At 42.5% G+C, this 23,560-nt stretch overlaps 1 protein-coding gene across 1 annotated transcript; it reads left to right on the top strand.

The window, feature by feature from the left end:
• The first annotated feature begins 3,433 nt into the window (after nucleotides 1-3,433).
• On the top strand, nucleotides 3,434-9,178 carry LOC135387737 (BEN domain-containing protein 5-like). Its single transcript, XM_064616837.1, has 10 exons — nucleotides 3,434-3,601; nucleotides 3,928-3,987; nucleotides 4,050-4,257; nucleotides 4,319-4,384; nucleotides 4,459-4,548; nucleotides 4,604-4,699; nucleotides 5,494-5,568; nucleotides 7,278-7,336; nucleotides 7,408-7,630; nucleotides 8,627-9,178. Exons 1-10 carry the CDS (start codon nucleotides 3,434-3,436, stop codon nucleotides 8,761-8,763), a joined length of 1,182 nt encoding a protein of 393 aa, XP_064472907.1. The 3' UTR covers nucleotides 8,764-9,178.
• The last annotated feature ends 14,382 nt before the right edge of the window (nucleotides 9,179-23,560 follow it).

The raw sequence follows: 23,560 nt of genomic DNA, 5'->3' as shown, positions 1-23,560 counted from the left end.
GTGCGCCAATGTAATAATCTGTTCCCACATCACGAAACCACAGGTCTGTGATTTGTCGTACTGTTCCAAGTAAACATGCATGCATATAGTCCGGCACTACACTCTGGATAATGCTTATGCCTGGTACTGTCAGAAGTGGTGACGGCCCCTTTACGCCGCGCACAATTTGACCCGATGATGCAGCTGATCTCATGTCCTGAATCATTGAACGGTCTGTCCTTTCAGCAGCTGGCCCTTCTGACACTGGAAACTTCACGTACCCTGAAATGTTGTAAATCACATTATTGTTAGTGTGCCCCTGGCTTACTGTTCTAGATATTGTTTCAGTGTAATGTATAAAATATGTCTTGTTACTATGGATATGAAACGCATACCTCATAAGAACATACCTGTCCATGTGACAAATAATCATGAATAGGTCATGTGCAGACAGCATTTAGAAACACACTAGAATTGCTTCAGTCAGATATCTCCATACCCTGGACACTTGAGTGTCAAGATTTCATTGCACCAGCAGGCTCTTATCAAACGAACAGTATATTTTCTATGTTGGGCACCTCCCTCTCTGTAAGTTGGAGAGGATTTCTATGAACATATCGGGAGAAAAGTGGGTAAGCTTTTTATTTTGTTTTCGGCTTCTTTGATGCCGTCCCAGTCCGGTCAGTCTTCTGAGCATTTTTCTCCTTGAAACCTGAAGCAGGTTATTTCTAAGTTGTACATGGTTATTTCCGGTTATTGTCATTACTTTAGTATCAACTGTTGTGTTCAGATTGCCTAAAGCCTATGAGGCTACATGGAATTTGTGGGGAAACATGGATTGAAGAGGCTACACAACAGTTAAGACGACACGAACACTGCCTCTTTCCCAAATGCCTTATCATGAGAAAATGTTGCAGAGAGTGCACTAGAATGGCCACATGGAGGCAAAAATTTCATTTTTCGGTCCTGTACTGGAACTTAGACACCTCCAAACTAAAAAAGCTTTTGCCTACACATCACCTGTACAACTTACAGAAGTCTCACTGTACAGTAAACAGGAGAGCACCACAATTCTGTGCCCAGTATGGGACCAGAGACACCAGGCAAGTAACAGTCATCAGAGTACCTCAAATTGAAATCGGCCCTTACCCTCAATGCATGTCCCAGGATGGAAACACCAGGGACATGAAAAGTAGCCATTGAACTGTACCATATTCAGCATTGCAGCTCTGGCAGGTGCATCAGCGACACATGTAATGCAGTAGACCTGAAACATAGCGCATATATATGAACACTGGAGAAAAAGCCTCTCATTCTCACTCAAGAGAACAATTGTATGAAGTGCTATACCTTTGAGGTGATGCACTGTCCCTCACTGCTCCACTGTACTCCATTTTGTGCGAGGGCCTCCATCTGTCTTGCAAATACATTAAGCAGAAGAAACATGTTTGGATGCTTATCCCCGTACCATAGAAGCGGCACTGAAGGACTTGTCCATCGGTGGTATGGCGGCAGCTCGTTTATGAGGACTTGTACAGGCCAAATGGAGAAATTTGAACTTTTAAATGTGGTACTTCCATCCGTGTTGAGGGTAAGGGTAAAGTCGTAGTTGTTGCAGCCCAGCTTTGCCCGCTGGTCTTTGTAGAAGGTCCCGTCGGTGATGTCACGCATAGGTTCATCTGCGTTACTCACTTCTAGCCTTTCTAATGACTGTTTCAACTGCCGCGACAAGTCCCCATCAGCAAGAAGTGACTCCAACTGAGTCTTCAAGGGCAGACTTACAAAGAAGTGGCCCTTTGCCATCAAGTTCCTGCCAAGGTGTTGCTCCTTGCAGATAGAACATGTTTCTGCGATGTTGTTTCTCTCATTTAAGTCCCCACTTGTCGTGCACAGTATAGTTTCACAAGTGTTGCAATAAAAGTGGAAAGTCATGTCTCTCGGCGACGCCCCACAAAACTTTTTGAACAGGTATGCAGACTCGGGCAAGCTGTCCTTTCCAATAAACTTGTTCACCAATTTCAGGAGGTCTTCGGATGCTGACCATGTTAACCGGTGCTTTATGACGAAATCCATAAGCAAAACGAGAGCATCCCCCACAGAGAATGTGCTATTTTCCTGTAGCGGTATACTAAATAGCGGCGCAAACTGACACCTGCTCTGTTGGTTCTCATGTGTCCTCGACATGCCTTCATTGTCTGGAGAGGCGTTTTCTTCTGATGAAGTCCCTACCTGTGCAGAACAGCGCGAACCAAATGCTGATCCGGACGCGGCCGAAGGTTGGGAACTTCCGAGCCCATGCCTCGTGGACCTTGGCATCTGCACATTTGAGGCACTTGGTTCTAAGTACGTCTTACGAAGCTTACGTCCCTGTGTGGACATCGTTCAGATATGTCTCAGTTGCTACTACCGAAAAACAGCATCGCCTTCCCGCGTTATAGCGAACCGACACGATGTCCACGACACGAGTATGGCAAACGAATTGTCTATATAGCGGCTATTGAGTCGATTGGCTTGGTGAATGGCCAAAGCCAAAGGGCTACCACTAGCCGACCATTGCTATCTCAACATATATATGTATATATATATGTGTGTCATCTAATGCTCATCGTTTATAATTTATAAGTGAAGCAAAGACAACTACCGAATGAGAGCAGCTTTTACATGGGGAGTGCCAACGGCACGGATGTCGTCGCCGTTCGATCGCACTCACCACAAAAGACAGCGATGTGTTTCACCGTTTACCTTTTCCAACAACTTATAGTGATCTGCCGGAATTTTTATTTAACGTTAGAAAAATTCAAAGATGTAAAAGTATGTACGCCTGATATATATGTGCCAATGCGCAATTTCGCCTTTTGCCACTTTCGCGCAGATTCCACCAGAGGCCCGTCGAGCTGATGCGACCGAGGCGGGAGTGTAACTGTCGTTTGCGTTCGTCGAGTGCGTCTTACATGTTTGCGTGTTATTCGTTGCAGTACATGCTGCACAATGTTCGCGTTAGTACGTTTTTTGCGTCAGTTTGATGACAGAAATTACACAATTCCAGTAAAGAACATTATCGACTTCCCCGAAAATTCCACGAGCTTCGACCCGAACAAGGTGTATACCGCCTACTGGGAAGATCCGGATGAAACGCTAAGCGGGCATTATTCGGTTCTCGTCTTAATGGTAGCAGGTATATGAGCGCGGAGTGTGGTACTTTAGTTGCCATTCAGCAGGTATTTTGTCTCAGGAACTGAAGAGGAGCTCAAACAAATGCAACAGAAGAAGCGTCTGAGGATACCAAAAGTGGCAGCGTCTGAAGTAGAAGACGCCGATGGGGACGCTACTACGACACATGAATGCAAGGTTGTTTTACCTTTTTCTCGCCGTTTGCACTGCTGCAGATTAAAGTGTGATCTTGGTATTATGAATCGTTTTATTAATAACGAACTTGAAGGAGTCGCGGCTTGGGATGTGCACGTTTCTCTTCCCTTTACGGCCGTGCGTCTGCCTATTTATTCAGGGTCAAAAGAAGAAGAAGAAACATGTCCGGGATGAAGCACGGTTCCACGCCTACGATAATGTTTTGTCACGCTTTCTTGAGGTTGGGAAGAAGAAATCTGACGCTGCACGATCAAATGTAAGTTTTACTTTTATGACTTTTGAGCTCGCTCATACGGTTCTGTTGACTTACAAAATGTCTCATACGAAGAGCACTTAACCGAAAACTTAGTTGGAATGTGCATGTGAACTACTTCAGCAGTTTCAATGCCATTTGTGCAGTATGCCGTCCCAGAAGTAGTCCAAACCTCAATTAAAAGTGTATCTTTGACCTATTGCTTAATATCTACATCTGAGAAACTCTGTTTCGTTAGAATACGATGCCTACTGTCAGTGGCACAGGTGTTCTGTATGTAATTTACTGGCCATAAACCAGCAGATGTGAACAAGATGTGCTGCTTTCAGGGCTCTAGCTTGGCTCCTGTGGAATGTGACAGTGCCGTATCTGCGCCAGTGGCAGCCCGGGTATGCTTCCCCCGTCCCCCTTGAGTTCGTAATGTCAACTGCGTGGCATTTTACCGTTGCAGAAGACAAGACTGAAGAAGCGGCCCGTAGCGAACCATGACACCGACAGTGGCACTGATGAAAGCGTGGTGTTAGCATCACAGGTAAAAGAAGCAGAGAAAGAGGCACAGAGGCTAAAACGGGACCTGCAAACAGAGCGCGAAAAGAATTCTGAGCTTCTGGGGCACGTGAGGTTCCTTGAATCCAAGCTTGAAGACAAACTCGCAGAAAGTAAGCTAACAGGAGCACCTGATATTAATATAGCATTTTGCTAAATCTTGTTCCTTTGCAGTGCACAGCATGCTGACAACTGTGGCGTCAAAGCTCACCATGCGCCCAGGCAATTCAGAACAATCGGGTAAATTGTTAATGACTTAAGAAGCTTTTGACGAAGTACTCGTGATCCGTTGAAAGTTTTACCGTCATTGGCAGGGTCGTCTCAAGCCACTGATATGAATGATTCTGTGCTATTTGGAGCTTCGGATGAAGAGGCAAAAGAGTCAAGTGAAGTGCATGATACCTGTATGCTGCATAGCCCGGTCTTTTTGTGCGTGAGTCCTAACAAAAGCAGTTTCAGATACTTGGACAGAACCACCGGGACATCCTTTTGGTGAAACCCCTTCCCAGCTGTCTTCGTCAGAACGATTACGCCACGACAGACACATAGATACCGGTATTACAGCTTATCCTCAATACAAGACAGCAAAATAATGTAGTGGCTCTTCATTCATTTGGGTGCTTGTTTTCCCAATGTGTAAATCATCAGTACAATGAGCTTGTAATGACATGTTCCTGAGCTTGGAGTTGAGGCACACATGGGCAACAGAGTAGACAGGATGAGACTCAAACAAGTGAATTATGTATTGAACAAACAACGTTTGGAAAAGCATCTGTTCCCTTTTTTTAGACCTCTATATAGTTCACAAAAAATAATGTTTCTTGCTTGTCTCATGGAGGCTTGCCGAGGGGTACTCTGTGAAGCAGAGCCATGTTCCTGTAATGGGCCTCATCATTATAAGGTGATTGCATCATTGTTTGGATGGCATTTTTACATGTCAAAGGCTGTAGAAGCAGAGTACTTGTTGAAATAGACTGGGCTGTGTTGAGCACTATAGAATCCTCAACAAAGGCTTTGCAAGTCATGCAGCGTAGTAATGTGGCTGCTGGGTACCTATATCAAGATATAACGGAAATGAATCTTAGAATCCAAAAGCAACTTTCACGAAAATGTTTCCTTTTTCACAAATTTTGATTCTTGTTCAATGTTGTTGACATCGTTTTGGGGTAAAAATGTGCATGCAATACTTGAGTAAATACTGGTACTTATTTTGTAGGGTTACTGGCACACTTTGTCAAAACTGTCTACATCCTGCTTCTCACATAGCTGAGTTGCTTGTGATTCATCTACATATATTGTGAATGTTCTCAAATTTACTCTTTTCTACAACTGCATCGTATTATTCACAGCACTGATGTCGCCACCAAGCCAGGCGTGCCAAGTCATTACCACTGTATCTGCAGCACCTTCGCCTGAGTCTATTGGTGAGAATGTTAGAGCTGAGTTTAGGGATGCTTCATATTCTGTCTAAGACAGGAATGTCTTGTGGTGCTTGATATTGCAGTAAAGGAGAATAAGAAGGAAAAGGAACAACCCCATGGTACTGCTGACAGAGCATTGCTCTTAATACAAGTAATCTTTTGTACCAGCAGCACTCGCATGCCGTGATCAATGTGCTCCCTCGTAAATTATTGTGGTAATACATTTTTTGTGTGTCAGCTGGCACACACAGTGGGCATATTTATAAATGTGATATGAATATTTATAAAAAAACATTTGGTCTGTTTTCTTCAGTTGAAACATTGTTTCTGTACAAAAAAAAATTAATTGCTGAGCCTGCATGTACGAGATGATGTTGTGCAGAAAGACTTCAGTGATGGAACTGCTGCGCAACCCTGCGCTGTAGAAGGTGTTTTTGCTGCATTTGTGCCAAAGCGCGGATCCTGCAATTCCTTTATAGTCCAATGAGGTCGCATGGATCATGAGAAAATGAAATGAAGACCGCTTTTCGATTCCTAAGTGTAGCCTGGTGTGTGTCTAACGATATCGTTTAGACCTACTGGTGACGGTCACTGTAACTTGCTACCTTTAAGGATTGCTAGGCTCTCAGATAACGAAACACATTGCGTATGTGGACACATAGTTCATGCCCGCTACGCACAGACTCCGCAGAAGCAGGCTAGGCTTTTGGCTCCCCGATCTCGCACCTCTAAGTCGAGTAGAAAATTGGCCAAGATGCAATGAAACTGGAATTAATGTGGAAAGCACTCATTCCACATTATACATTAGTAACCATACACGCACGGGGCCCTCCGACAGTGGATCGCGAAGCTGCGCCAAAACTCGATTTTTTCTGTGTCAGAACGCTTCGAGGCTCTTCCATTACTGGCCTTTGCTAAGGTGTATCTGGTTCTCACAATGACTGCATGTTCGTTTGGATTGTAATTTCTCATGTCAAAGGCTCTAGAGACAGTAATCGTCTAAGTAAAACTATTGGCTGGGCTATAGACCTATAATTCTCAAAACAGGCTTTTGGCTTACAAGCCATGCAGCATAGCAATGTGGTCACTGGGTACCTATATTAATAAATTACAAGGTAAATGAATCTTAGAATTCAAAAGCGACTTTTGGTATTTCATGCTTAATTTCTGCTGAAGGTAATGAGCTGATGATCATCGTTCGAGATAGCAATGTGCAAGCACACGGGTGTCTACCTAATCATGCATCATATGATCCTTTCATTACTCTATCTGTATTGTGAAGATGTTCTCACTGTGACTTCATTTCATCATAGCTAAGTCGTATTGGGATCGGGTGGATCTAGGGGGGTTAGGATGTAGTCACCCCCCTTCTAAATTCCCGTCTTCACATAGTGTTCAATTGATCTAGAACATGTATCTACTGTGCTGGCCAAGGCTGGACCCCCCTCTCAGAAAGATCCTGCATTTGCCCTGAATGGGTTGCATGACAACACCAGTAAAAGCTCAAATTAAATGACAGCTGCGATGTTTGTTTTACTTGCCAAGGTTGTTTCTGTTACATGGAGCTCGCCTACAGACCTCCTTCCTTTATTGGTAAAAAGCCAATGAATAGAGTTTGTTTAGCCACTTGGAATAACAATAACCCCATTGTTAGATAGCAGGGTTTTGTTCTGATTCTTTTTTTTTTGTTTGCTTTTCTTCTTTTTTTGTAGGCACATTCGACATAAATTTGAGCCACCTGAAGCCCCTGACAAAATTGGATGATGGGAGGGTAAGTAAATGAGGAGTAATTCTACTTTGCACAAACCTGTCTTTATTTATTTATTCACACCCTCTTTACAGTTTCACATCAGGAACGGCTTTGTGCTCACGGAATCCCAAGCTACAAAGATCTTTAAGAATAAGAGGCCTACGTTGGTGATGAAGGACATGGCACAAGCCATCTGGGGAAATGAGGTCCTTGCTGCACGCACTTACAGTGGCAGAACTGCACCGAAAGACAGTCGTGACACTGACATACAGGCCAGAAAGGAACTGACACCAACCAAAGTGGCCCTTGTTATTGGTATGTACAATGATGTGTTACCAGCTAACCATGTGCATCAGTTAAGCTGCTGTTTATTGCTTTATGCACCTTATTTATCCAAAAGGTTTTAGGCATACTCAGTTGGTGACGGTTTGCACATCCTATTCCTACACATATCCCTCTGGAATTCCGTAATCATTGCCTAAATTACACAGACTGGTTGCTGCATTGAGTCATTTTATCCCTTGCATAAATCTGATGTGTCCTTATTTTGGATGTGACATTATCAGTGAAATACAGCGTCTACCATTAGTTTTGCTGTTTTTATGTGGTGCTTGCAGCCGATGCATGCAGGAAATATGAAGTTGAACGTGTGCAAGAAGCACTGGAAGTATTCTACTATTTTTTTCATTGGTTGTATTTTTACACCGCCACCTGTTCAGGGCAGACCGCGAAAATCTCGTGGTCGTCCGCATAAAACCGAGATTGACAACAGTTGATGGTTGGGTGACATTGGTTTTGTTGCTGCAAACTAAGATGGGAACTGCAAATGTGTTCGGCTTCTTATGCGCTTCTCATTTTCATGTTTGGCGATATCTTAGTTATGTATTTCACTACCATGCAGGGTATCCATTAGCAACACTAGCCTCATCTGTATCAGGTCAAACGTGCCAGAATTTGCATAGATAATTTGTCCATAAACTTTAATGTGTCCGCAGTTAATCATGGTTGATTGCGGACAGCTGTGTGTGCACACATAGCTGATGCAGCATTTTGAGTTACAAGTGTAACCATCCCCTTAATTTTTATTTTGCTCTTAATTCTTGCTGCTTTGCATAGCGTTTTAGTGTTTGCATAGTGAGAACGCATGAAATCCCAATAAAAGCATCCCTGGAGTGATTCAGTTCCTCTGCGGCATTCGAGACCTTTCTCAGCATTGTTCTTCTGTGTGTTATTCTAAAACAAGTGGTGTTTTCTGACCATTTGAGCTCGTGTTTCTGGCTACTCAGTTGACCTTCTATATCAAATTTTCAGATGCAGTGACATACTGGGGAAGCCAGAATGCCGTTGATGTTACTTCATACATAGAGAAGAGAGGGGTGATTCTTTCGGAGAAAATTCAAGACTTAAGAAAGTCAACCAAGCGTCGCCTTCCTCTCTGCAGTTCGTGAGTGATGCACTGTAAATGCCTGTACACGCATTGGATGCACACCTAGTTGGCCCACCTGAAAACATGCAAGCTTAATGCTGAAAGGTGCTAAATGCTTTGTTTTGGTAAGGGGCAAAACTGGAACAATTGGGAGCAAACATATGGATGCAGCCTGCACGAGGGAGAATATTGTGGCATTACTCCCGGCCATTGTTTGCTTACAAGTGTGTGTCTTGACCGTAGACCAGCTGAGAAATTTGGAAAGTGGGTTGCTTGTGGAGGCTTCTGACCACAATTATTTATGACACGTGTTATGAAGGTCTTAATTTATATCAAGCATCATTTCATGGCCCATTTAGATGGAAGCTAAGTGATTAGGCTTGAAGGAATTATTTGATTATTACAGGGTTAATTTAGCAAAGTTACACATTTTGATCGTGTCGTAAAAGTAGATTATGAAGTTTCTGGCACTTCAAACTGTGTGGACTGATAGTCATCCACCTGAAGTTTATCCATATTTTTGTCTGATGCTGTCACTTTGTATAAAAAAAGTTAAAAGGGAAGCAAATTTTCACCCCATGCATTTCCTATAGTGTATACCTCCCACAAACCGCTATGTTTTGCTCTGTCTGCTTCACGTTCACATTCCCACGTATCGGTGGCGCTACCTCGAAACTGCATCTGGTCCATCTGGGTTGTTCAATAGGTTGTGGTTTTCTTTGTGTCCAGGCAGCGCCGCCTATACTTGATGTGAATGTGAGCAGACAGAGGAAAAAAATGGCAGTTTGCGGGCGGTATAGGCCATAGGAAATGCGTGGGGCATGAGTTTGCTTGTTTCTAAAGTGATAGGAGAAAAATTAATGATAAAACTTCTGGAGAATGACTATCAGTGTGCAAAGTTTGAAGCGCCAGTGACGTCATCTTGTATTTTTATGGCTCGATCGAAACGTGTAACCCTTGCTAAATTCACCCTGTAGATCAGGTTCTCCATTGAAATTGGCCGTGAAAAGAACCTTAATGGAAATTATGACCTGCATATTGTGTAACACAAATAGTTTGTGGTGACAAGCCTCTGTGCAAAAAGGACTTCCCACATTTGTGTGCCGGTCTATGGTAAAGACAGGGACTGGCAACAGATGACAGCTCAGAGTGGCACCACAATGTCCTCCTGCGTGCAGGTCGCATTCATATTTTTGCTCTGGAGTGTTCTGGCTTTCCGTTTCCTCTTTGATGGTGGCTCATTATAAAACACTCCCAACGCATGTGCCAACACATGTTAGGAAATTTAAAAGGAATATCTCACTGTATGCCGGGCAGTAGCGAGAGAGAGTTGTGCTGTAAGCACACACCATGATACAACATGTAAAGCAAACGTGTCAAATGTTTCATTGTATATGGGTCATGCTGTGATAAGAAAAAGTCTATATATACAACAAAGTAAAGAAATATACAACATCTAGTCAAGACGAGCTGAATGTTTCATTACATTTTCTTATGCATGGCAGTAGCCAGTGATGCACAGTGCTGGACAAAAGTTTACGGAACACGCTCCGGCGCACTCCTTCCTCAGAACGACAGGCTGGCAGTGAATGGGGTCGTATTGACTTACAGACATGTGCCTAGATAACCCAGTCACCTGTTTGCATGTCCGTACAGTACCATTTGCTGCTAACGTGTCAATCCGACGAAGGAATGTGCCAGAGGATGTTTCGTAAACTTTCGTCCAGCACTGTACAAGCAATCTCTTAGATTTAGTGTTACATTACATATTTGTTATGATGTTAAAGAACATTTCACCCTGTGTGCATCAACAGCCATTTATGTGTAAAGAACGCACATATACAACATCTAGTCAAGACATGCTGAATGTTTCATTACATTTTTGTTATCCTGTTAGAAATATCTAAATTTATGCATGGCGTTAGCCAGTGATGTAGCAAGCAAGCGCATAGATACGACACCTAGTCAAGATGTGTTGAATGTTTCATTTCATTTTTGTTATGCTTTCAAAAAACATCTCACTCTATGCATGGCAGCAGCCAGTTATGTACATGGACACACATGGATACAGTACCCAGCCAAGAAGTGCTGTTTCTTTGAATATATTTTGATATATATTCTGTTAAAAAGCTTCTCGCTTTATCTGTGGCAGTGACCAGTGTAAGTTTGTTCATACATTATAGTCAAGACATGCTGAAGTGTTTAGTTGTATGCAGTACACTGTTTAGAAATAAACAGTTCATTTGCTTTAAAGTGAGTCTGCTTTAATACGCACACATTTCCATCATGATCCCAGCTGCTAGGATGGTCAAGCGGCAGACCCCTAGCAGAGGGGACCATTCAAAAATGGGACCACTTCAGAGTGGATTATCGGACAGGAACCACTTTGAAAATGGGACCATTCGGTAACTGGGACCACTTCAAAGTGGATTATCGGACAGGAACCACTTTGAGTAGGGGACCATTCGGTAAGTGGTCCCACTTTAAGGGGACCATTCGGGAACTGGTCCCCTTTTCAAAGTGGTTCCTGTCCGATAATCCACTTTGAAGTGGTCCCACTCCAGATTTTTGCCTGGGGAAGGAACTACAGCGAAATGACGTCTACACACTTTACAAAGAAGGAAGACGTAGATTTAAGAGGAGAAAGACCATCTCACTGCACATCGATAATCTTCATCAAGCAGACCTGATTTCATTCCTGCAGTACAAGAAACAAAATAAAGGATTTTCTTTCATACTCGTTGTGATAGATTGCTTATCAAGGCGACTCATGCCTACATCCATTAAGACCAAGCGTGGTGAAGGTGTGAAGTAAGGCTTGATCAAGTTGTACCGCCATAAGAACTATCCGAATCTGTTGCAAGTGGATAGAGGGAGAGAGTTCTACAACAAACATGTGAAAACATGGTGTAAACGTCACTCAATACATTTATTCAGCTCATTTTCTCTATTCAAGTCCGCGGTCGTCAAGCGTTCGATTAAGACTATTAAAGATAGACTTTGTCTTTATTTCGCCAGTAAAGGTCATCACAAGTACATTGCAGTTCTCCCAGAGATCATCACCAACTACAATTCGTCATATCACTCGACTATCAAGATGGCCCCGAATGACGGCGATAAAAATAATGAGATTGAACTATTCAATAGACTTCACAGTAAAAATGAAAACAAATCAAAAACTTACCATTGAACGTTGGTGACTAGGTGCGTGTTCTCATGAATAGATGAACTTTTGACATACAAGAACTCGGATCCACCAGTGTTTTACACAGCTGGTCCAGAAGGGGTCAAAGACGATGCAACTTACTACGCGAATGAATTGCAACGTGTAGTGAAAGGGGAAGACGACCCGTACCCAATTGAACGCATAGTACGTCGAAAGAAAATAAACGGTGTCCCACATTATAAAGCGAAATGGTTAGGTTATGATGACTCATTTAATTCCTGGGTTCCCATCCAAGTTGTCGCAAAGCTCTGATTTTTACATGTATCTCCTATCCAATGATTGCATGGATATGCACCCAAACAACAGCCTCAATGACTTTACACTTTCTCTGAGTGCACCACTACAACTGAATGAACAATATGAAGTTGGCCAGCATGAACTTTCCATCTCTGATGTATTCTACAACGTTCCACGGACTAACGATGCTACTATTCATATTACTTCCAGAAGCACTATTGAGCTGTGTAAGGAAGTTGTTGTGATATCGACTTTGGAACACGCACTGCAGGATTTTTAAAAAGAATTCAACATCACATTTGGTTATGTTCATTGAAGGTACACATTCCAACTACCTAGGTTGGGAATAGGGTCGCATTCTGAAAAAAAAACAGGTGGCCCCGGTAGGGTTGTGAGGACAATGGCAAAGGGTAAGAGGATTGGAGGACAATGCTTCCAATCGCGGACGGGATCGCATTTCGAGAAATGTGGTCAGCTGGGGGGTTAAAAGCGTGCATCAGCGCCCAACCGGGGTTAGAAGTCGGACAATGGGTCGCCTTTCACCAGGTGGACAATGCTTCGAATCGCGATCGAGAGTCACATTCCGAAAAACAGGTGGCCCAGGTAGGGTTGGGTTGTGAGGACAATGTCAAAGTGTAAGGGGATTGGGGAACAATGCTTCCAATCATGGACGGGATCGCATTCCGAGAAATGTGGTCAGCGGGGAGGGTTAAAAGTGTGCATCAGCGGCCAAGCGGGGTTAGAAGTCGCACAATGGGTTACCTTTCACTTGTAGAAAGTGAGGTGGACAATGCTTCAAATCGCAATTGGCATCGCATTCCGAAAAACAGGTGGCCCAGGTAGGGTTGGGTTGTGAGGACAACGTCAAATGGTTAGGAGATTGGAAGAAAAAAAAGAGTCTTTTGGGGGGGGCTCAGGTAAGATGCTAACAAATAAAGCTATGAGGAAAGCATTGTGCCCTTTCATTTGCAAAGATATCGCAGGTCAATGTTGTACACGCACAGTCCCAGCTGGCTTTGAATGGGGGAGTGTGAGTTATTCAACATACCTCCTACCCAAGTTTCAATAGAATCACGCGAGAGGCAAGTTTATTATCCTGCTTGTACAATCAGCGGAGGAGAATTGACGATCGAATGGAACATAACAAATCTCTCAGACTTGTATCTCGATTTATCATCACTGTATTTTAATATAACTATGCAGATATTGAGGTCGGATGGGAGTGAACCAATTACCCGAAGAGCGGAAGGTATCACTGAGGGCACTGTATTCCCAGTCAATAACTTGGGTGCCACTTTATTTAAATATGTAACCATTCACTTGAATCAACGTCTTGCGAGCAGTAACCGTTTGAACTCCTATCGATGTATGATTGATACCCTACTTCATACGAATACTCATCTGCAGAAGACTTTAGATGATTGTGCAACGTATACATATGACACAGAAGAACATGCAGCAAATGATCCACTCGCTTGGGATGCAAAGTTGCGCATTGCTAGGACAAGTGGTGGGAAACTGTTTGAAACTGTCATGAAAGTTAACACCGACCTCACAAACCGGGATCACTCTGGTTTACACTTCGCAAAATAAACTTCGAGAATAAACTCCTCGAAATAAATCACGAAAAAATCAACGGTGTAAAGATAAAGCCGTAAAAATAAACTTTTGTGATACAAACGCTTCAGATTCAAACTTTCAAAATAAATCGTCTCTGATTGGTCGACAGGCACGACAGCCTCAGAGCAGCGAAGGCTTTTGGCTCCCACATCTCAAAATAGTTCCCCGCAGGGTGAGGCTTTTTGCGGTGGGCTGGGAACGAGAGTACCGAGTCTGGACGAATCGTTTACTGTATTCTCCGCCGGCTATCAGGATTCTGTTGACACTGCAGTTAAACGGACCGAAAAATGAAAAATAACCCCCATATTTCTGCCCACTGTCGTGCACAACATCGTTGTTTGAGAAGATACAGAAAGCATTACTTCTCAATTCGGCATATTTTTTACGTATAAATATTTTGAAGATTGCCGGAACATGGACGGTGCTGCCAGCGAACGGAGAGAAAGAGCAACTTGGGTTTCAGGTCCAGGGCTCCCAAGGATTGGTCAACCCTTACCACGTGAGAGTTAATTCTGTAGAGAACAAAGCTGACGCACATTATCTTACAGCTAAACACCATTTTAAAAATGACGCTCACTTCCATAGCTTTTATGCTAATAAAGCATTCAGCTACCTCGCCGCTCCGAGCTACGATTCGCCGCGCCATCTGCAAGGCCGTCTGTGTTATCGCGTTTATTGTTTACGTCGTGGGTGGTCGTGTTGGTCGCGCGAAGAGAAGTGAATGACATGTTCGTGGTTGTTGTACCAGTTATTCGAGAGACCTACATATGCCTGGTGTAGTTTTGGTGTTCGGGGATGCAAAAATCATGTTCATTCACCATCGGCGGCGGGCGTTTTCTACCACAAGATTCAACAGCAGAGTGCGCGAAACGAATCTGGTTCGAAACACTCGGTTATTAGATGTAGCAGTCGTGTCGTGTGTGCTGAGCTCATTTTGCTGCCGATGACTACGAATATGCCGTAGAAGGCGAATTGCGAAGACATCCGAAGCACACTGATGCTCAGTACCTAGTGATTTTGCTTCACCGAGGTGACGAGTTCAACACAACGACTTAGGTATGTACAGGCGTCACACATGTATAACTTATAATATAGCGACGACGTATTCCATTTAACTCACGTTATCCGTACTTGTCCTGTACTCAACATTGTCAACATCAACAAATTTAATTTTAGGGGCCTTCCAGTGTTGAAGTGGCGCAAGACTGCTTCGTGTGTGTGTGATCCAGGCACTCAAGTTGACATCACAGAAATAGCTGAAAGCAGGTATGCAAAGTCCACAGATGGAAGCACTAGATTTGTTACGTGTTGCAGACTTTGTGGCATTTTTTTCAGTCTTTGGACGGGTGCAGAACATTAGTATGACGTCAACAAGAGGAGAAGAGACCGATGAGAACTACTAGCTTCTTTGAAGGGTACAAGAATACTTCCTGTTGAGATGTAGTTATGACTTTATGACTAAGGAATGCTAATTAATTTTCTAGAGATGCATCCTCTACACTTGAATGCCCAGTGAAACAGCAAACGTTCATTGTCTTTGAAGCCCCACTACTGGAATTGTTCAATGTGTGTCAGAGCTGCAGTGAGCCATGCAAAGTTACCACATGATATTGGTCCTAAATTTGCAGAGTTCCCCTATCTCGGACGGAACTGTCATTTCTCTTTATTGTTCTTCCGATCCTACCTTCTCAGAGATTAATGTGATTCACCATATACTGCATGGGCACTGCCTTTCTCTATACTCATGCTTTCGGTTTCTTGTTCTGTTGAATAAATCTTCACTTGGGTTTATAGTCATCACGCTGTCTACTGTGTTTGCCCCTCATCTATATTGATGTGCTGTAACGGTATAGCACATCAACATGCCAACAACCTACCAAACAACCTTGCCTAGTCCTACTTTTGGATGGAAAGTACACGATGTGGTAACATCCACATATATAAAGTTTCAGTCGACGGAGATTTGCTGTTTTTGTACAACCTTCATTGTACATTTCTTTTGTCTCACTTACCACGCCTCAAGAAGTGTTCTGATCTTCATCAAGATGACAGGTCATTGCTTGATCTGCAGCATGATTGTTCCTGTAACCTTTTCACCAACAGAGAATACAAAAGTGAACAAATGGTAAAATATAACTAGCTTGTTAAATTCAAAAGGGAAAGACGAAACTGTTTATACTTCTCTTGTTTATTTTGTTGCAGGTTTTACGACTCTATCAAGCACGTCAAAACATCAGAGGGCAGGAAGTCCTACTCTGTTTCCTAAATCCCTGGACAATAAAAAAGAAAGATATAGTTTGAGTTGTGAAAAAATGTTGCTTCTGCTCTTATATTATATTTCAATTAAATGTTACGATGCATTTGTAGTGTACACTGAAGCCAGTTTCAATTCGCAGGGCTGTCAAAAGTACTTTACCAAAGTACATCTCAATTACAGTAACGGAGAACTTATGCAATAAATTATCTAGCCATTTTGGAGTACTATGCACACCAATGGTGCATGGTTAACTTTGAACCCAGATCAAGGGTTTATAATACTTGAAGTCAGCCCTCAAGTCCTTCTTTACAAAATTTTGGTTGGTGACATGATAATGAATCAGTTACAAGTACTCCGTTTAGCAAAACAGAGTTAATTAAGTGTTAAATCCCAATCTTGGTTCAATTATTAGTTGACATTTGGAAACGTGGTCACTAAGAAGTATACTAAAAGGTTATGAACACAGTTTAGCTGAATGACACTGATGAAAATTATCTTACTTACTCCTCACATATACAATTGAGACATGAGTATAACCTACAAATACATCTATGCCCACAGGTTACTTAACCCTCAAGGAACAAACTAGTAATTATAATATGCTGTGACAGCAAAGAAAAAGCAATGAGAAAAACTTGCAGCAAACAAGAAATGAAAATATGCTGACAACATTTCTACAGGTCAGCGCACTGATGGGAAAGCATCCCTAATAGCATGCATGACGCAGATCAAGGTCCAGTGGAGTACTTTCTATTGTATTTTCTCGGAGCACCCCATATCCTTCTTGTGAATGGCCGACAGGTGGTATAACGGAATTTCCTGCAGAAATAAGGGTTTTCCGTCCAGTTTGCCGTTTAAGTAGCGCGTAAAGACCACACGGCGCTGCCGTGTATGTTGCCATACTCTTAGGTTTCTCGGATGTATGTAAAAGACACTTGCAGTACATCGGTGTCAAGGCACAGTATTTCGAAATATTCGTTAGTTCTGATGGAATCGTCTGTCTGCTTTTCACACGCATTCTCTACCTCTCGGGAGCAAAAACCGCAGTATCCATCCTTAGTATCCGTCGGTTTGCATTTCACGCATGAACACCTGCACGACGAAAAAACAGCGCTTGTTTTGGCTTACACAAGTGCTTCTCTTTTGATACATGGAAATTTCACAAAGCAGTCCATGTTCGCGGCACGGTGAGCTACTGCTGAGGACGAATGTGACTCCGATTAATCTGTGGACGAGGAATCTTCTGCTGCAAAGAACACACTTTCCAGCACGCTAACGCACGAACAACAGTTCTGTGTGAGCGACAGTTCTCGAATGCGGAATTTCAGCGCATTCATGTTCAAGAGGCTCGACATTCTCGAAGTAGAAAGTGGTCACAAATGCCCACTGCCATTTTCGTTTTCACCGGATTAGCGCCCGGAAGTGCGCGTATTACATGCGTCCTCGACAGATGGCGGGGGGGTCATGCAATTGTTGACAGACTGCTCGGTTTCCTACTAGGTCTCTGGACATGCAATTATGGAAAATTCAGAAAAACTACAGCGATTTCAGCGGAGTTATTTGATATTTGAACTTTTGAAGGTTCAAGCTTTCCGCTGAACATAAAGTTTCGATAGGTTTATATTCACTTTTCGGTCCCTTTAATAATTTGTTCTGCTGCTCGCCTGTTAAATTTGAGTATGTCGAACTCTGAATTCGTGTCGTGTCACCAAATGAGTTCAGGGTGTTGGTTCCAGCTATGGTGGACACCTGCTATATTATGAACATTGTCGCGAACATCGCCATTCTCCTGCAGGGCTGCCTTGGTTGTGAAATCGTAGAGTTGAAAAGTGAGGATCGACGAAAAAGCCTGATTCCGATACCGTGTGGATGTGTTTGTCCGTCTGTATGTGTTTCTGTGTGTTCCAGCCTCAGAACCGTAGAACCGTGAAATCAGAACCTGCCTGTGGTTTTCCTTGTGAGCCTACGTTCTGATAAACGCAGGGAACAGGTACTGGACAGACTCTCGAAATGCGTTTCTGCAAATAAGCTGCATGTGAATGTGAATAAATTGTTTGTTTGTTTGCAAGAAAAAACTATTTTCTCTCGGTGAATAACTTGAGTCAGCAGAGGTGCCCTAATTTTTTTAACCAGCATACGGTAATCTCAAAGTGTAACGAAATAAGATTCTAATTTCAGGAACATCCACGTTGATTCGCGCACCTTCCTAGACAACGATTTGCCATACAAAAGCTGCAAAAGATGTATCTAGACATAATACTTCAAGCACTTTGTTTTCACTGGTCTTTGAATACCCTGGAACCGAAGAATGCCATTTTCAAGGTCTTAAAAACCATGTAATTTTCTCACAGAAATTTTTGCATCTTATTTATTCGCGTGGATATACAGTGCAAATTCTGGTTATCAAATGTCGGAACTGAAGAAAACCAAGCGCCATAAGTAACTGAAATCAGAAGTGCGAGAAATGAATGGCATCCTCTGTTGTATTTGTTTGCCTTCATTTGTCTCCTATGATCTTCACATTCAGAAATCCCTAAGTACGTTTATTAGTAGGTCACTCTTTATGCCAAGCACCCACGCCAAGAAGAGGTCTAAAATTTACGGTACCAGCTACTTCATTGTATAGTATCCTTGCACCTATTTTTACAGCTTATAAATATTGTGCCGAAATATGAAATCGCTGTAAAACTTGCATCCTGCACGACATTACATTAAATGTGCTGCTTGCAGTTCTGCAGCGTTGTTTCTTCCTCACGTTCAAGTGAAAAGGCAAAAAGAACGCTCCGAGACTTACTCTCACACAACCATTATTTCGGGGCCATGTCCTCGCACTAAATGGTCACGAGCATACTTTTGAAAACTATAGCGGCACATAGGGAAACCGACGTTGCATTTGCACCGACCTTGTATTTCCAATAATTCAACGAGACCTAATTAGTACATCCACTTCGGATGTAGAACATGTTGTCATCCAATATAACTGCAAAAATATGATTTCTCTAAGAATAAAAAATCAGTCCATGGACACGCTATATGCACCGCACCTACTAGAAATTAACCAGTAGTTGCTGAAAGTATACTGGTATTTGTGTTTTATGTGATGTATGGCCCACATTTTCTTTTTGACCAGCTATGCCAGTGTGAGAGCTCCTACGCTAGACTAGCTAATTCCTCCTCTTTGTCCTCAATGCAGTCACATATATGTTGCACTACAAGGAAGCTAGCTGGTACCACAGTACCAAACAGGTGAATTAACATGAACACAATCACATAGCAGAGTGAATAACAACCACCATCATTGACTTAGTTTGCTTGGTCGATGGCAACTGAAGGTGGCATATTTCTTTCCTCAGATTTTTTTTATTGGTTTGTTCCAGCTAAAAACAGCAGGCATACACTGAGCAGCAGGCCATAATAAAACCCCCCATAAGCATCACTTTACCTCTTTGGCTTTGGCAAGCATGGCTTTGCCTCCACAAGCATGACTTTGACATAATTGCTTTGTGCCGTGATAAAGGGTACTATGACTGTGTTCGCAGTACCATTTAAAACGTTGGCACATATAGGGCTAGACTGCAGCCCCCTATTGCGTGCAGGTATTCTGATGCCTGCAGAGCTGTAAGCTGTTCTTCCTGGTGAAAGAAAGCTTGAAGACTGCATACGTTGTGGCTCACTGCCAAAGAGATACGGTTGGAGAAGAAATTACTGGACATAAAGCACAGTGAGGCATGCTCCACCCAGGCCACAAGGAGGTACTATTACTTTGAGCCACTTTCTGTGAATGCAGCAAAAACACCTATTTCCACTGAAAGAAAGACTGTGGGCTTTTTTTCTGTTGTGGTTGAAGGGCACACGATATCATAATAAATTGTTTCCACAAGCTGTTACGTCGCATTCTGACATGATCTGAGCCAATATGGTCAGCTGATGCTATAAGGTCTACAGAAAACACATGCCAGCAGATTCTGAACATGCTATAGAAGAGGGTATGCCCTTGAAATGATGAGATTTGTTCACTTTTCAGATGACTTCAGGTATGTGAAAACAATCATAAATGTTGACAAATCTGTTATGACGCAGCAACTTTAACTAATCTGTAGAACTGGGCAGAACAGTTGAATGCAAAATTTGTTCAAAGTGTGCTATAGCGTCATACAGATGGGATATGAATGAGCTGACGAAACATTTTTCTTGCGTAAGAACAAATACAACTGTAGGTTCTCAAAATGGAAAAGCAGAGTGTCGATTTTCGCAGGAGAGAGCCACAAAGGCACCTTATTATTTTTTTTACTTCCTAGATGGCCTCAAATGACGAACAAGCTGCAGCACATCATGGTGACAATTTTTTTATTTTTTTAAAGAAAAATAAACCTGTAGATTTTCAATATGTTGCATGAGAGGACTAGTTATACAAATAAGGGAAGATTTCTTTTAGACGACCTATATGTGAATATACTATCTGAAAAAAAGTAATTTTTTGCAAGTGCTTGATATTCTCAAACACTTGGTTAAACAATGGATATAGATCAGCTTGATATTTTTATGTGAAGCTAATCACAAGGTCAGGTACAAGCATAAATAATCTGGGGCTCCTTCAAGAATGCTAATTTGTCAGAAATTTATCGTAAACTTGACCCAAAATGTGCTCCGCTCTTGAGTTCTCACCACGTCACCAGATTTATTCTCGTTCTACATGCCCTTTGGGATGGCAGACCCGTGCTTCTCCTCTAATACCAGGCAAGGAAAGCGCACAAATGATGTATATGTAGATGTCAGAGGGAAGCTCGTAAGGGACATCTTCATATTTCGGCACAGTTTAATGTGCCCCCATTGTTCAAGAAAACAAAATGATGATTTACATTCGATATATGCATCGTCTAAAAAATGCACAAAATTTTTTTCAGTGATATTTAAGAGAGTCAAGCTACATCTCTGGCTGGTTTTGGCTGGAATAGCCCAGATTGACAGTTACACAAGCTGTTGTATGTCAGCATTGAAAATATAAAGGAAAAAAGGCAATTTAAAATGCCTCACTCAATTTACTACTTTTCATAGCTTACACCTTGACAGGTGTTTTTTTATGCTAAAATGGTTTCATTGCCAAAATCAACGAGAAAGACCGTCATCACATTAACAAGTTTCAAATGTATACCAAGTAATAATAACCATGTGCTTACTTTTTCTGCAATCAAGATGTGAATTACATCGTTGAGTTGCAGGCTTCAGTGAAAAATCACTGCTTGTGATGTCACTGCTGAGTGAGTACGGCACTGCTAGTGACGCAACATGTGATTCCAGTGTCTTTCACCCCACCCCATGTTATTTCATGAGCAATTAGCATCAGAATCAATGAGCTTGCATGATGCACTTATGAAGGGTAATTTCGTGTGTGCCAATAAACATACTGCAGTGCTAATTTACAACGTAGTTCGTGGCTGTGGAGCACACTCATATTCAGTATGCCATGTGAACTAGAGGAGCATTTTCTGCCATAAACATTAGATGAGCGAAGATCCCAAAAAATGTAAGCACTGTTTACATGCATTCGAGAACCTGCATTTTTATTACACAGAGGCTCTCTTCGTAGCCAGAGGGAAAGGGTGCTGGCAATGTGGCAGATGTTCCTAAGATGTAGAACCAGAGACACAGAAAAAAATTGACAGCATATCATGATCTCAGTCATGTCATTGTGTCCGTGTTTCTGTCTCCTGTTCTGCATTTGTTAATCTTTTTGTGTATTTGCTTGATTTTAGCCCAACAGCAGGGGTCAGCAATTAGAGAACATTCAGAGCATGCAAGGCATACATTTCCTCATTCTCCGCATTCCTCATTCAAGTAACGTTGAAGAAGTAACCATGCCAAGAAACAATACAACAGTGAAGCTGGCTTCAGTACACTATAACATGTCACATGTAACAATATACAGTATGCCTCAGTGTTTCCCAAACCATGTGTCAGGAACCCCGGTGGCTAACCTTTCCCTCTTAATTTTTTTTATATAATAAACATATCCCCCCCCCCCCATTGAGGCCGCGATAGCCCATACGGGGCCCAAGAGAAAGCAGATGAATTGAGCGCAATATGCCACAAAACCAAGGAAACTATCTCTCTACGACTGCATTATATTGAAGTTGTTTTACAAAAATGCAAGTTCAGTTCAACGCACAATCAGTCGGGAAACAAGCTAACTCGCAGCAATGCTTTCAATCAAGTGTGTCGGAGTATTCCTCACTGTATCATGACGAGACCGTGGACCTACATCAGACGCTACTTGCACGCTCTAGTATAACATCCATATTTATTTATTTATTTCGAGAACCCCAAGGGTCCGGAGGACATTACATGGGGGGTGGGAACTGGAGCGTAAGATACATTTACAGCAACTTGATAGAAAGAAACAAGCAAGCAAAAAAGAACAACACAATTAGCAGTACGTAAACAGGAAAATAAAGAAACGACGACAGTACAAACTTATATGAAAACAAGTATTCAAGCATGACACAGGGAGTTCGTTCACATAAGTACAGATAATTAACAAATATGATAAGGGAGAGGAGAAAAATTTCATACCAACTGACATATAAGCGTTGTGGTCTTGTGGGTGGAGTGAACGGGAGAGGGTGTTACAAAATACTGTATGGTCGATAATAGTTGCGAGAGGTGATGGTAGGTTGTTCCATTCGATGCAGTTGAACAAAAGAATGATCTGAATAATGCATTGGTATTACAATGAAAGCATGTGACCTTATTAGTGTGGTCGATGCGAGGAAAAATGACAATTGAGCGGGTGATGGGCGATTGGTGCGGTGGCAAGATGAAAAAGAACCTATGGAAGAGGGCTAACTTGGCAAGACGGCGACGATGTTTGAGTGAGTCGAGATTAAGATATGATTTTAATGCGGTTACAGAGGTATTGAATTAGTAGTCGTAGGAAATGAAAGGGGGCAGCCCGATTCTGGATGGCTTCTATGGCGTCGCAGAGATACTTTTAGGGAGGGTCCGAAATAGGCGATGCATATTCCAGCTTGCTTCGTACAAGAGCCATGAAGGTCAGGAGCTTAAGATGGAGGGCGCCAACCTGAGGGTGCGTCTAACAAAGCCTAGGGAGCGAGATGCGTTAGGTATTATGTGGTTGATGTGCTCGTTTCAAGTTAGGTTGGAGGAAAGGTGGATTCCAAGATATTTGTAAGAATCTGCTCGGGTTAATGTGATATCACTTATAGTGTAGGGGAAGGGAGGAAGACAGGGACCCGTCTTCGAGAAAACGACAAAATGCGACACTTTACAATGTTCAGAGGCATTTGCCACTCATTGCATCAACGCCGGATTAGTGAAAGGTCGCTTTTGTAAGGTTAGTTGGCCAGAAGGAGAGAGGATTTGCCTGTACACTACACAGTCGTCAGCAAAGAGACGAATCGTGGAAGATATGCCTCAAGGAAGGTCATTTATATAGATAAGGAAAAGGAGATGGCCGAGGAC

The sequence above is a fragment of the Ornithodoros turicata genome, chromosome 1 (assembly GCF_037126465.1).
Source record: "Ornithodoros turicata isolate Travis chromosome 1, ASM3712646v1, whole genome shotgun sequence".
Classification (NCBI taxonomy): Eukaryota; Metazoa; Arthropoda; class Arachnida; order Ixodida; family Argasidae; genus Ornithodoros; species Ornithodoros turicata.
The sequence above is the reverse complement of the archived record's forward strand: the minus strand, read 5'-3'. Positions and strand labels throughout refer to the sequence as shown.

Excerpts from the sequence above, each read along its gene's own strand:
- LOC135387737 (XM_064616837.1), top strand. The coding sequence starts at position 3,434 with ATGTGCACGTTTCTCTTCCCTTTACGGCCGTGCGTCTGCCTATTTATT. Across the intron at positions 4,549-4,603 it reads AAGTGAAGTGCATGATACCT|ATACTTGGACAGAACCACCG; the intron begins GTATGCTGCATA and ends AAGCAGTTTCAG. Across the intron at positions 7,337-7,407 it reads CAAAATTGGATGATGGGAGG|TTTCACATCAGGAACGGCTT; the intron begins GTAAGTAAATGA and ends CCCTCTTTACAG.